The 14,596-nt window shown below is 43.5% G+C and overlaps 1 protein-coding gene across 5 annotated transcripts in view; it reads right to left on the bottom strand.

Annotated features, from left to right (window-relative positions):
• The window catches only part of LOC129830971 (CUB and sushi domain-containing protein 3-like), a 759,188-nt gene that overhangs the window by 343,715 nt on the left and 400,877 nt on the right, over nucleotides 1–14,596 (bottom strand). For all 5 annotated transcript variants that reach the window (XM_055893871.1, XM_055893869.1, XM_055893870.1 and 2 more), the window contains exon 13: nucleotides 1,513–1,695. In XM_055893871.1, the coding sequence (XP_055749846.1) occupies nucleotides 1,513–1,695 (183 nt within the window). The remainder of the gene's footprint in view (nucleotides 1–1,512; nucleotides 1,696–14,596) is intronic.

Genomic DNA, 14,596 nt, shown 5'->3' with positions numbered 1-14,596 from the left:
ATATTTTTGGACATTTATTTATTTATAATTATTTACTGTAGATGGGTATGGGAGAACTGTACAGTGCAGTATGTTCCAAGTTATCTTCTATGCAATATGAATGTGCCATGCAGGATGATATTTCTAAGAGATTATTTCACGCTTTGGCAATTTGATCTCCCACTCTCAATGAAATATGAATGCATTCAAATGCAAATGACACAAACTCCTATGGTCGGGGGTGTGACACACCTCTCTCTAGTCCCATAAGCATTCTATATAAGACAGTTCATCAGATAACTATTAGTATGACTGATTTTGGAGAACAGAGCAGTGAATTAATGATTTGACGCATTAGTGAGAGCCTAAAGCAGCGACGGAAGACTGATTAACTAAGTTAAGTGTGTATTTTTCAAAGGCTGATGAACTGATGAGGCGCGATGATGAAGCACGATGAAGCGTGTCCACTTATTAGACTTCCATATCATCTGCATACAACTGAATTTATATCAATACAAACAGAGTGTTAACCCTGAAAATGTATCAGTCACTATATGGAACTGAAATATGGTTCTTACTTCAGAGGATCATGTTCAGGTTGTCATTGTAAATAAGAATTTGTTCTTAATTGACTTAATAAATTAATAAATAAAGGTGAAACAAAATCAAATGTAAATAATATATCATAGCAGAATGTCTGCCTCTCAAAGCTACAACTCAATCAACACACTTTTTGTAAGTAAGAAGTAGATATGTCTCCATGTTTGAGTTCCCCCTATCACACATGTGAAAGGCAGAATGGTTCTTACTAACAGATGAGCATGATCGTATCCCAAATTGCACCCTATTCCGTGTATGGTATAGAGCCCATAGGGTTCTGGTCAAAATTAGTCCACTATGTAAGGAACAAGGTGGCATTTAGGATGCAGCCCTTTACTGTCCCTTTACTGGTTCATAGGTATTTTCTTCTTCGCAACAACATGAAAAGTTAATATTGATGTTTTTAAACACAATTACAAGAAACTGAGTTAGTTTTAGAAACATAACAAAATCATGACAGTTTTTTTTACCCCTTTTTCATGATATCCAAAAAGTAGTTACATCACTGGAACTCCCCTACGGACTCGGGAGAGGCAAAGTTCGAGAGCCATGCGTCCTCCGAAACATGACCCTGCCCAGCCACACTACTTTTTGACACACTGCTCACTTAACCCGCCCGGCCCGCCACAAGGAGTTTCTAGAACATGATGGGACAAGAAAATTGCCGGCTGGCCAAACTCTCCCCTAACCCGGACGATGCTGGTCCAATTGTGCACCGCCTCATGGGTCTCCCGGTCACGACCAGCTATGACACAGCCTTGGATCGAACCCTTGTCTGTAGTGACACCTTAGACCGCCTTAGACCGCTGCGCCACTCAGGAGGCCCCAATTAGATGCGTTTTAGACCCCAGAAATTCGATGTGATTTAGACCCCAGAAATTAGATGTGATTTAGATCCCGGTAATTAGATGCGTTTTAGATGTTCATACTCACAGATGCACATGGGGATGTTGGCTGACCATTGGTTGTTGTTCTGACAAGATATGGTCCTTTCCCCGATGAGCTCGAACCCAAACTGGCACTCAAAGCGCAGGATGCCCCCATTCAAGAAGCTGTCTCCTTCCCTTATCCCATAGAGGGGCGTTCCAGGGTCCCCGCAACTCTCTTTGTCAATCTCTGTGGAAAACAGTGACAAAAACATAGTGCTAGTGAGCATTATGACAGTTGACACTTTATTTTAGTGAATACCAAGGGGAAATGTGTCTTGTGTCTTTCTGTCATAAAACAAGCATACCATCCTGCTTTCCAATTCACGTAATGGAAACAATTCACAACATGAGTAGTAACAAAAAGGTTGGAATAATACTCAGGCTACATTCAGAACAAACACTGAATCATACTGGCAGCAATCACAAGGCGTTGGTGCTCATCGTCACACCCATATAGACAGAAAATACTGTTGTCCTCAGAGCAGAATTATACACTTATGCAGTCTTATTTTCTATTCTTTGTGTCCATGTCTGAGAATGTGAAAAAGGGAGATGATAGGACAGTTATTTTGTCTGTTTTTTTAAACCCTACCACACTAAGGAAATAGGCATCCACGTGAATCCTCGCTAACACTGTGCCCGTGTCCATCCAGATAAGCATGAGTAAGCACGCAGTGCCTCTATCTCTCCCTGAATGCAGCAGCCTGGGAGGCCACAAAAACACCTAGGACTCTATTGAATCTGTATCGCTGAAGCGTTAGACATGTAAAGGTAATTTCCTATTTAGCCGCGTTTACCGTGAATGCAGTCTCCGCTAACGCGGGAACATTGCATTTAAATGTCAATCACACAGTAACGCTGAATTTCTGTGATATGGATTGAAAAGATCCCCTAATCACTCCACCCACACCTCACCCATCCTGGGTCACCACACCCAAAAATTATTATGATCACGTTAGTGGTTCGTGGGAGTGGTCGTCGTTTATTTCAGCCTAGGTGTAATGGAAGTCTTTGCAAAGTGTGATATATTGCATTAATTTCAGTCATGACACCGTCTTTATGGGAACTACAATACCTACCGCCCTGACTGCCTGGGCTGGGCTGTTCAATCTGTAGGGAGGGAGGGAGGGCCGGTCGGGCCGGGCCTGGGAAGGTTAGAGCATATTTACTGCTCTGTGTTTTACGACATCAGAATAGATGGAGAACAAATTGCTTTAGAGCAGCGCACGTCGCATCTGAATAATGCCTGGCGACAGAATGTTAAACGCTAAGGTCATCTTTGTCTGTGGGGAAATGGTCAATTGTTATATCCTACCTGGCATGAGTATTATGTGCTCATAAGCACAATGCATACTGTTTGCCCCTAGCCTGGCCTTTTGTGGGGGAGTTTCTACTCCTGTATGCTTCCAGGAACAGCTGGGCAAAATGTAACGATATTGCCAAGCCTCTGTAAGTAATGTAACACACAGCAATAAGGCCAGAATGGGGCATTCATTGTCCATTTCTAGTAATACAAGGTAATGTATTTCCAGTCAACAATACAGGCTATCACAGAAGCCCAATTTATAGGAAGTAGCAACCACATTGTACATGCAAAAGAGTTAAGAATATATCATCGTATGCCTACTCCTCACGTATGCTAATTTGAAATACTACCAGTGAGATTTACTTTTCATAAATCTTGGCTAAGAATTGATCATTATTAAGCTAGATTCAGCCATCCCTGAGAATTACAGTCCAATTAGAATCAACATTTAAGAAGTTTATTCAAAGGCCCGATGTGGAACTAGAGAAAAGAACATTTCAAAGATGAAAGTCACTAACAGAGATTCAAAGGACTTATACTAGCCACGCTAGTATAAGCCCACGTCTATTCTAATGAGGGTATGAAGCTTTATCTGAGATTTTGAAAGCCTTACAGTAATACACTTGTACTGTATGAGTACTGTTGAGTAAAACTTGACCAACTTATCAAGGGATATACACTATCGTTCAAAAGTTTGGGGTCACTTAAGAAATGCCCTTGTTTTTGAAAGAAAAGCAACATTTTTGTCCATTAAAATAACATCAAATTGATCCGAAATACAGTGTAGACATGGTTAATGTTGTAAATGACTATTGTAGCTGGAAACGGCATATTTTTTATGTAATATCTACATAGGCGTACAGAGGCCCATTATCAGCAACCATCACTCCTATGTTCCAACGGCACGTAAGGGTTAGCTAATCCAAGTTATCATTTTAAAAGGCTAATTGATCATTAGAAAACCTTTTTCAATTATGTTAGCACAGCTGAAAACTGTTGTTCTTATTAAAGAAGCAATAAAACTGGCATTATTTAGACTAGTTGAGTATCTGGAGCTTCAGCATTTGTGGGTTTGATTACAGGCTCAAAATGGCCTGAAACAAAGACATTTCTTCTGAAGCTCATCAGTCTATTCTGGTTCGGAGAAATGAAGGCTATTCCATGCGAGAAATTGCCAAGAAACGGAAGATCTCGTACAACGCTGTGTACTACTCCCTTTACAGAACAGCGCAAACTGGCTCTAACCAGAATAGAAAGAGTAGTGGGAGGCCCCGGTGCAGAACTGAGCAAGAGGACAAGTACATTAGAGTGTCTAGTTTGAGAAACAGACGCCTCACAAGTTCTCAACTGGCAGCTTCATTAAATAGTACCCGCAAAACACCAATCTCAACATCAACAGTGAAGAGGCAACTCCGGGATGCAGGCCTTCTAGGCAGAGTTCCTCTGTGCAGTGTCTGTGTTCTTTTGTCCATCTTAATCTTTTCTTTTTATTGGCCAGTCTGAGAAATGGCTTTTTCTTTGCAACTCAGCATTCCTTATTTCTCTGTATGTATTCACTCTGTATTTCTATCAATTGTAAATTAATGTGTAGCCTTCAAACGATACTACAGGGCAATTTATAGTTCTATTGCTTACAGCCACGGTAACCCTACCAACATTTCCTCGGGGTACGCTCATATTCCAGAATAATCATTTCATACTTTTTCAGTCTTGTGTAGAAAAAAGCCTTTGCGAGAACTGGCAGGTAATTACCAGTAGCTAATCTGTTCATTACATTAACCCCTAATAGGGTATTTCCTCAATAAATATTGAGTTGGAAATTGGAGTTGATGATCATTGATTAGTAATGCCTGAAGTGTATCTATAATTTCCTGTCTGTAATGTGAAGTGACCGATATGATGGTTGCTTCTAGAGAATAAAGTAACTTTTTATGACCTCTTGTATGCTGCCCACATCTGGTCTTCATTTTCCTTCTAGTAGTATTGTTTTTCTCTGAACCCTTGTTACAATAGTATTTCTACACTTATTTAATAAGCATGGCTGCACACACTGAATTCATGTACAGGTTCAGCTTCCACAGTACAGATTCAGCTTCCACAGTGTACAGTATGTAAAAAACGGTGGAATTGGCCGACATCAACGTGACCATTATAATGTGAAACAATATGTCACATCGGGAACTTTGTCAAAGATGAAACTGTGATTTGTCCTCCAAGGCTCCATAAAAGTACATTAACATCTCATCAATTGAACATGATACGTAATTTGAGCTCATAAGATATATATTCAATTTATGACCTAATCAGGGTCCCACATCTTCGTTCCAGTTTTTGCCCATGGAGGTTTTAAATCTGTCACAGGGGTCCCAAACCTTCAGCTCTTCTCAGTTTGGTGGACACAAATCAATCAGTGTGTGTGTGTTCAAGTTGAAAGTGTTAATGTCATGTGCACAAATACAATGAAATGCCTTCCTTACAAGCTCTAAACCCAACAATGCAGTAATCAATAACAATCTAATACTAAAAATAACAATGTAGAACAAAAACACACAAGAAATACAAATGAGAGGGTCAGTTCAGGGTCAGTTCCAGTAGAATATTTACAATGTGCAGGGATGACAGAGGTAAATACTGTATGCATACGGGTAAGGTGACTAGGCATCAGGATATTTGACAAACAGAATAGCAGCAGTGTATATGACGATTGTATGTGAGTGTGTGTACATGTTTGTAGAGTTAATATGAATGTGTATGCATGTTATGTGTGTGTGAGCAAATTACGTGAGTGTGTGTATGTGTTTGTGTTGCTGTGTCAGTGTCCATGAGTGTGTAGAGTCCTGTAAGTGTGCATAAAAACAGTTTAAAAAAAATGCATGGGTCAATTCAGGCTTGGGGATACTAGCTGTTCAGGAGTCTGGTACCGTTTGTTGCCAGTACGGAAGAAGAAAAAACAGTCCATGTCTTGGGTGGCTGGAGTCTTTAACATTTCTCCGGGCTTTCCTTTCACACCGCCTGATATAGAGGTCCTAGATGATAGGAAGCTCAACCCCAGTGATGTATTAGGCTGTGATGGAGGCAACCTAAACAATAATATAGTGAAGCGAAGTTGTAATAACGCAGACCACCTCTGCCGGTGGTGTCTACCGCAAGCAGGGATGATTGGCGAAGGACGTGTGGGCGAAAGGAAGAGTTTTTTTCTGCTACACAGTGTCAGAATAGTCAGGGGAGATGGTGACTCCAGAGGGGAGCAGAGGAGGCGTGTCCGACATAGAGACAATATGAGAAGTTGGCTCGAGGAGAAGTGCACGAGAGAAAGCCCCCCCCAATTTTTTTTTGGGGGGGGGGGGCACACACACGGGGAGATTGGCGGAGTCAGGTGGGAGTCCTGAGCTAACTCCCTGTCCTTACCGTGGCGAGCGTCGTACTGGTCAGGCACCGTGCTATGCGGTGGAGCGCACGGTGTCTCCAGTACATGTTCATAGCCCGGTGCGCTACATCGCAGCTCCTCGCATCTGCCGGGCTAGAGTGGGCATCAAGCCAGGAGGAATGATGCCGGCTCAGTGCATCTGGTCTCCAGTGCGTCTCCTCGGCCCGGGGTATACTGCACCAGCCCTATGCACGGTGTTCTCGGTTCGCCAGCACAGCCCAGTGCGGCCTGTTCCAACTCCCCGCACTTGCCGGGCTACAGGGGGGATCCAGCCAGGAGGAGTTGTGCTAGCTCTGCGCTCGTGACCGCCAGTACGCCTCCACGGTCCAGTGCATCCGGTGCCTGTGCCTTCTCCCAGAGCCAAGCCTCCAGTGATGATCCATGGCAAGAAGCCTCCAGTGATGATCCATGGCAAGAAGCCTCCAGTGATGATCCATGGCACGAAGCCTCCTGTGAGGAGTTATGGCACGAGGCCTCCAACGAAGGACACTAGTCCGGAGCCTCCAGCGTCGCCCTCTAGTCCGGAGCCTCCAGCGTCGCCCTCTAGTCCGGAGCCTCCAGCAACGGGCAGTCAGGAGCAGCCAGAGTCTCCCTCCTGTCCGGAGCAGCCAGAGTCTCCCTCCTGTCCGGAGCAGCCAGAGTCTCCCTCCTGTCCGGAGCAGCCAGGGTCTCCCTCCTGTCCGGAGCAGCCAGGGTCTCCCTCCTGTCCGGAGCAGCCAGGGTCTCCCTCCTGTCCGGAGCAGCCAGGGTCTCAATCCTGTCCGGAGCAGCCAGGATCTCCCTCCTGTCCGGAGCAGCCATGGTCTCCCTCCTGTCCTTGGCAGCCATGGTCTCCCTCCTGTCCGGGGCCCGCTGCGAGGGTCCCCGGTCCGGGGTCGGCGGTAAGAGCCGCCACCGCGGGGAAATGTCCCGCACCAGAGCCGCCACCGCGGTGAAATGCCCACCCAGACCCTCCCTATAGGTTCAGGTTTTGCGGCCGGAGACCACACCTTTGGGGGGGGGGGGGGAGTACTGTCACGCCCTGACCGTAGAGATCCTTTTTATGTCTCTATTTTGGTTGGTCAGGGCGTGAGTTTGGGTGGGCATTCTATGTCTGGTGTTCTATGTTGTCCTTGTTTTGTATTTCTGTGTGTTTGGCCTGTTATGGTTCTCAATCAGAGGCAGCTGTCTATCGTTGTCTCTGATTGAGAATCATACTTAGATAGCCTGTTCCCACCTGTGTTGGTGGGTGGTTGTTTTCTGTTTAGTGTATGTCACCTTGCAGAACTGTTCGTTTATCGCTTTTGTTGTTTTGTTCTAGTCTTCGTATTCATTAAAAGGAATTATGAATACTTACCACGCTGCACCTTGGTCTTCTCCTTCTCCTCTATACGACGATCGTTACACATGCGGCGAATACAACAACTGTAGACCTTACCGTGAAATGCTTACTTACAAGCCCTTAACTCTTCTTGAATTGCAGTGTTGGTTAAGAAAATATTTACCAAATAAACTAAAGTAAAAAATTATAAAAAGTAACACAATAACGAGGCTATTTACAGGGGTACCGGTACCGAGTCAGTGTGCGGAGGTACAGGTTAGAGGTAATTTGTAGATAGTAGGTAGTGGTGAAGTGACAATGCATAGATAATAAACAGAGAGTAGCAGCAGTGTACAAAACAAATGGGGTGGGGGGTATGGGTCAATGTAATAGTCAGGTGGCCATTTGATTAACTGTTCAGCAGTCCTTTGACTTGGGGGTAGAAGCTGTTATGGAGACTTTTGGTCCTAGACTTGGCGCTCTGGTACTGCTTGCCGTGCAGTAGCAGAGAAAACAGTCTATGACTTGTGTGACTGGAGTCTCTGACAATTTTATGGGCTTTCATCTGATACCGCCTATTAAATAGGTCCTGGATTGCAGGAAGCTTGTCTCCAGTGATGTGCTGGGCCGTACGCACTACCCTCTGTAGCGCCTTACGGTCAGATGCCGAGCAGTTGCCATACCAGGCGGTGATGCAACTGGTCAGGATGCTTTTGATGGTGCAGCTGTAGAACTTTTGAGGATCTGGGGGACCCATGCGAAATCTTTTCAGTTTCCTGAGGGGTTTGTCGTGCCCTCTTCACGACTGTGTTGGTGTGTTTGGACCATGATAAATCATTGGTGATGTGGACACCGAGGAACTTGAAACTCTCGATCTGCTCCACTACAGCCCCGTTGATGTTAATGGGGGCCTGTTCGGCCCGCCTTTTCCTGTAGTCCTCAATTGTATATGTTGTCATCTAAGAAGAAAATACTAGTAACAATGAAAGTTCTAATGAAAGATAAGACAGTAGCTAAATGCTAGCAACACATCCAAGGGACACTACTAGTTAAAAACTCTAAGGGATAGTATTCACTACAAATGGAATTACATTCTGATTAAAAGACAGGCTTTATTAAATGCCATTCAACATTGAAGTGGGCTTGAGGTGACAGTTTATGTTTTGGTGTTCACAAGCTTTTTGCTGTGATAAGTCTGTACTGTCTAACAACAGCCGGGTTGTTTTTGTGATTAATTATTCATGTTTTTATGTGGATTAAGGTCTTTAAGAGGGGATTTTTAATTTCATACAAAGTTGTATTTTATGCATTTAGTCTGTGAAGGAAATACAGACAGTGAAGCCTGGTTTTTTATTTTATTATTATTTTGGTGTTTTTTCAAGGTTTACGGAACCGGTTTCATGAGTTAAGTCATACAGGATTTTGCTTAAATATTAAGTCTTGTTGTCTAATTTCTGTGTTTCTTAAAGTAAGCAACAGAGTCAAGGATTCATTCATATTTGGATGTGAGCTATTTATTGTATGCATTTGGTTGTCATTTTGAACTTTGAAATGGGGTTTATTTTGTGTAAAAGTGACCCACAGTATTGTGATTACATTGTTCTTACCAACTCTAAACTTTTTATTCATTCCAAAAACAAAAGAAGATCATTAAAAACAGAAGTCAACAAACCAAGATACTGTGAGAACCCCGAAATCCTGGTTCCCTTGAATTCATGTACTGAGATAATCACACCTTTACATATGCAAATTGGAGTGGGTCTGGGGTGTCTGTGATGATGGAATTGATGTGTGCCATAACCAGCTTCTCAAAGCACTTCATGATTACAGATATGAGTGCTACAGGGCGGTAGTCATTGTGGCATGAAGCCTTAGAGTTCTTGGGAACAGGAATGATGGTGGTCATCTTAAAACATGTAGGGATTACAGACTGGGACAAGGAGAGGTTGAAAATGACTGTGAATATGCCTGCCAGCTGTTCTGCGCATGCTCTGAGAATGCACCCTGGAATACCATCCGGCCCTGTGGCCTTATGAGTGTTGACCTGATTAAAGACCTTACTCACGTCGGACTTGGAGAGTGAGATCACCCAGTCCTCTGGGTCGGTGGCGGCCCTCACGCAAGACACGGTGTTGTTATTGTCGAAGAGTCTATAAAATACATTGAGTTCATCTGGTTGAAAGGCATCGTTGGGCAGATCATGGCTGGTCTTCCTTTGTAATCCATAATGGACTGTAGCCCCTGCCACATGCGGTGGGCATCAGATCCTGTGTAATATGATCTTATTGGCTCTTAACCAACCATGCTATTATGTTGTTGTTTTTTGCATTGTTCGTAACTTCTTTTGTACATAATTCACTGGAGAAGGAAACTAAGATTTCGCAGAAAAAGATCAGGGTGCCTTGTGAAGATCAGGCGACGAGTGGCTAATCTGGCTAATCTGCCTTTGCCTTCCGTCCTGCTAGCTAATGTTTAATCGCTGCAAATGAAATGAGACTAACTGAAAGCGTGTACATCCTACCAACGGGACATTACAAACTGTAAAATCTTATGTTTCACCGAGTCGTGGCTGAACGACGACATTAAGAACATACAGCTGGTGGGTTATACACTCTATCGGTAGGATAGAACAACAGCCTCTGGTACGACACGGGGCGGGGGCCTATGCATATATGTAAACAAGTCTCAAGGTTTTGCTCGCCTGAGGTAGAGTATCTCATGATAAGCTGTAGACCAAACAATCTACCTAGAGTGTTTCATCTGTATTTTTCGTAGCTGTCTTACATACCACCACAGACCGATGCTGGTACTAAAACCGCACTCAATGAGCTTTATACCGCCATAAGCAAACAGGAAAACGCTCATCCAGAGGCGGCACTCCAGGTGTCCGGGGACTTTAATGCAGGGAAATTTAAATCAGTTTTACCTCATTTCTATCAGCATGTTAAAACCTCTTAAGGATCGGAACATTTTTTTAAATTTTTGCCTAAAATGACATACTCAAATCTAACTGCCTGTAGCTCAGGACCTGAAGCAAGGATATGCATATTCCTGATACCATTTGAAAGGAATAACTTTGAAGTTTGTGGAAATGTTCAATTAATGTAGGTGAATATTTTTTACATTTTATTTCACCTTTATTTAAATGTCCAACCAGAGGGAAAAAAATTCTAGAACACCTTTACTCCACACACAGAGATGCGTAGAAAGCTCTCCCTCGCCATCCATTTGGCAAATCTGACCATAATTCTAAACTCCTGTTTCCTGCTCACAAGCAAAAATTAAAGCAGGAAGCACCCGTGACTCTGTCTATAAAAAAGTGGTCAGATGAAGCAGATGCTAAACTACAGGACTGTTTTGCTATCACAGACTGGAACATGTTCTGGGATTCTTCCAATGGCATTGAGGAGTACACCACACCAGTCTCTGGCTTTATCAAAGTGCATCAAGGACGTCTTCCCCACAGTGACTGCACATACATACCCCAACCAGAAGCCATGGATTACAGGCAACATTTGCACTGAGCTAAAGGGTAGAGCAGCCGTTTTCAAGAAGCAGGACTCCAACCCGGAAACTTATAAGAAATCCTGCTATGCCCTCCGACGAACCATCAAACAGGAAAAGCATCAATACAGGACTAAGATTGAATTGTACTACACCGGCTCCGGCGCTCGTCAGATGTGGCAGGGCTTGCAAACTATTACAGACTACAAAGGGAAGCATATCTGAGAGCTGCCCATTGACACGAGCCTACCAGACGAGCTAAATAACTTCTATGCTCGCATCAAGGCAAGTAACAATGAAATATACATGAGAGCATCAGCTGTTTCGGACGACTGTATAATCACGTTCTCTGCAGCCAATGTGAGTAAGACCTTTAAACAGGTCAACATTCACAAGGCCGCTGGGCCAGACGGATTACCAGGACGTGTGCTCCGAGCATGCGCTTACCAACTGGCAAGTGTCTTCACTGACATTTTCAATCTCTCCCTGTCTGAGTCTGTAATATCAACATGTTTCAAGCAGACCACCATAGTCCCTGTGCCCAAGGACACTAAGGTAACCTGCCTAAATGACTACCAACCCGTAGCACTCATGTCTGTAGCCATGAAATGCTTTGAAAGGCTGGTCATGGCTCACATCAACACCATTATCCCAGAAACCCTAGACCCACTCCAATTTGCATACCGCACCAACAAATCCACAGATGATGCAATCTCTATTGAACTCCACACTGCCCTTTCACACCTGGACAAAAGGAACACCTATGTGAGAAGGGTATTCATTGCGAATGTTATTCATGCGGATCCTCCTCTACTGTACTCCCTGTTCACTCATGACTGCATGGCTAGGCACAACACCACCATTAAGTTTGCTGATGACAAAACAGTGGTAGGCCTGATCACCGACAACGATGAGACAGCCTATAGGGAGGAGGTCACTGACCTGACCGTGTGGTGCAAGGACAACAACCTCTCCCTCAATGTGATCAAGACAAAGGAGATGATTGTGGACTACAGGAAAAGGAGGACCGAGGACACCCCCATTCTCATTGATGGGGCAGTAGTGGAGCAGATTGAGAGCTTCAAGTTTCTTGGCGACCACATCACCAACAAAATAACATGGTTCAAGCACAACAAGACAGTCATGAAGAGGGCACACCAAAACATTTTCCCCCTCAGGAGACTGAAAAGTTTCGGCATGGGTCCTCAGATCCTCAAAAGGTTTTACAGCTGCACCATCGAAAGCATCCTGACGGGTTGCATCACTGCCTGGTATGGCAACTGCTCGGCCTCCGACCGCAAAGCGCTACAGAGGGTAGTGTGTACAGCCTATTACATCACTGGGGCCAAGCTTCCTGCCCTTCCAGGACCTCTATACCAGGCGGTGTCAGAGGAAGGCCCTAAAAATTGTCAAAGACTCCAGCCACCCTAATCATAGACTATTCTCTCTGTTACCGCACGGCAAGCAGTACCGGAGTGCCAAGTCTAGGTCCAAGAAGCTTCTAAACATCTTCTACCCCCAAGCCATAAGATTCCTCAACAGCTAATCAAATGTCTACCCAGACTATTTGGATTGCCCCCTTCCCCTTCTACGCTGCTGCTACTCTCTGTTATTATCTATGCATAGTCACTTTATCAACTCTACCTACATGTACATATTACCTCAATTACCTCGACACCGTTTCCCCCGAACATTGACTCTGTACCGGTACCCCCTGGATATAGCCCTGCTATTGTTATTTACTGCTGCTCTTTAATTATTTGTTATTCTTATCTCTTACTTTTTTGTAGGTATTTTCTTAAAACTGCATTGTTGGTTAAGGTCTTGTAATTAAGTCATTTTGTTCGTTTGATGACTCTGCAGAGGTCGTAGCGGGACTTCTTGTACTTGTTAATGTCCTCACCCGTAGTGTGAGTGTTTTCTGTGATAGCCCTGTGTGCGGGAGCCCTGTCCTTTAGCTTGGTGCCAACCTCTGTATTAATCCAGGGCTTTTGATTGGGGATGCAGTGAACCTTAACTGTGGGGACAACGCCGCTGATGCATTTCCTAATGAAGCCGGTGACGGATGTGGTTAGCTCGTTGATGTTATCGACGGTGTCTCGGAAAATACTCCAATCAGTTTTTTGATTTTGATGACCATTTCTCAATGGAGCGAGTCAAAGGTACTTCCTGTTTGAGCATCTGCTTGTTAACAGGAAGCAGGAGTATGGAGTCATCTGATGTGTGTGTGTGTGTGTGTGTGTCCCAGTATTGGGTGTGTGTCCCAGTCTATGTCTGTGTTTGTGACATTTTACAGTACTCTAAGAACTCCCCAAGTCTTCCAATAATATTGAATCTATCAATGCAGCTATTCCTATCTCATTGTGTGATAGGAATATATTAACTTTATTCAAGCTCATCTAGCACTCATTTAGACAAACAAATAAGCACACACTTCATATTCAAATGGTAAATACAGGATCAAGTATTAATCACTCCAACAGGGTGTGTGTATTTCAAATGGCACCCTATTCCCTATCTATTGCACACTATATAGGAAATAGGGTACGGTTTGGGATGCATCCACTGTCTTTCTAGAAATATTCCAATTAAACCTGTGTTATTGTTCATAGTCTTTATTTTTGCTCTGACGTCATGGAATGATTCAATGTGGATTAATCATGATTTATATATTTCTTTCCTCACAGCGTCCTCCGGAAATTACTCATTGCCATCATTACTGAGCTCTACAGGATGACAATGTTTGCCTTAATGGCAATAAAATGAAATTCACTCAGAAAGGAGAGGCAGCTTTGCCTTGTTTGCTTCAGTACACCATCATATTCAGGGGATTAACATCACACCATGTTTTCACCCACAGAATGCAATTCTCCTCGACTATTCCGCTTCTTACTACCCACAACTCAATCCCTTCTTTCTTTGTCCTACCTCCAGCTCAGAATCTTATAGGCCTTATGCATGGAATCTTTAAGAACGTGTGCATGGTAAAAACTAAGATAATAACAAGAGAAATATGCTGAACAATTCGTTTCCATTTCTCTGTTGAACCTCTACTGCGTGAAATTTCCCGAAAGTCAGACTCTTCCCACACGCCATCTACTTTTTCTCAGCTATTGTTTTCTTAGATATATTCTTCAGACTTGTCCAGAGGAAATTGTTGATATGTTGTACATTTTTTATTTGGAAAAATGCGGCAACAATGCATTTCACCTCTACTGGGTGAAATCATGGCGATTCATTGAACAGTATATCTTTTTGGGGTAAAGGGGATACATCGTAAACACTTACCCCTGTTAATTGGATATGATTAATTGACAGCAGGACCATGGTTACCATCCAAATTAGATCAAATTTGGAAATTTACTGTATATGACAGGATTTGAATAATATAAAGATGACTAGCTATAGATCTTGAGCAGAGTGTCACTCAAGGACACCAGCCACAATGGGTACACTTAAATGTTATACCTTTATTTAACTAGGCAAGTCAGTTAAAAACAAATTCTTATTTTCAATGACAGCCTAGAAACACTGGGTTAACTGCCTTGTTC

Source organism: Salvelinus fontinalis, chromosome 32 (assembly GCF_029448725.1).
Source record: "Salvelinus fontinalis isolate EN_2023a chromosome 32, ASM2944872v1, whole genome shotgun sequence".
Classification (NCBI taxonomy): domain Eukaryota; kingdom Metazoa; phylum Chordata; class Actinopteri; order Salmoniformes; family Salmonidae; genus Salvelinus; species Salvelinus fontinalis.
This window is presented reverse-complemented; position numbering and strand designations above follow the sequence as displayed.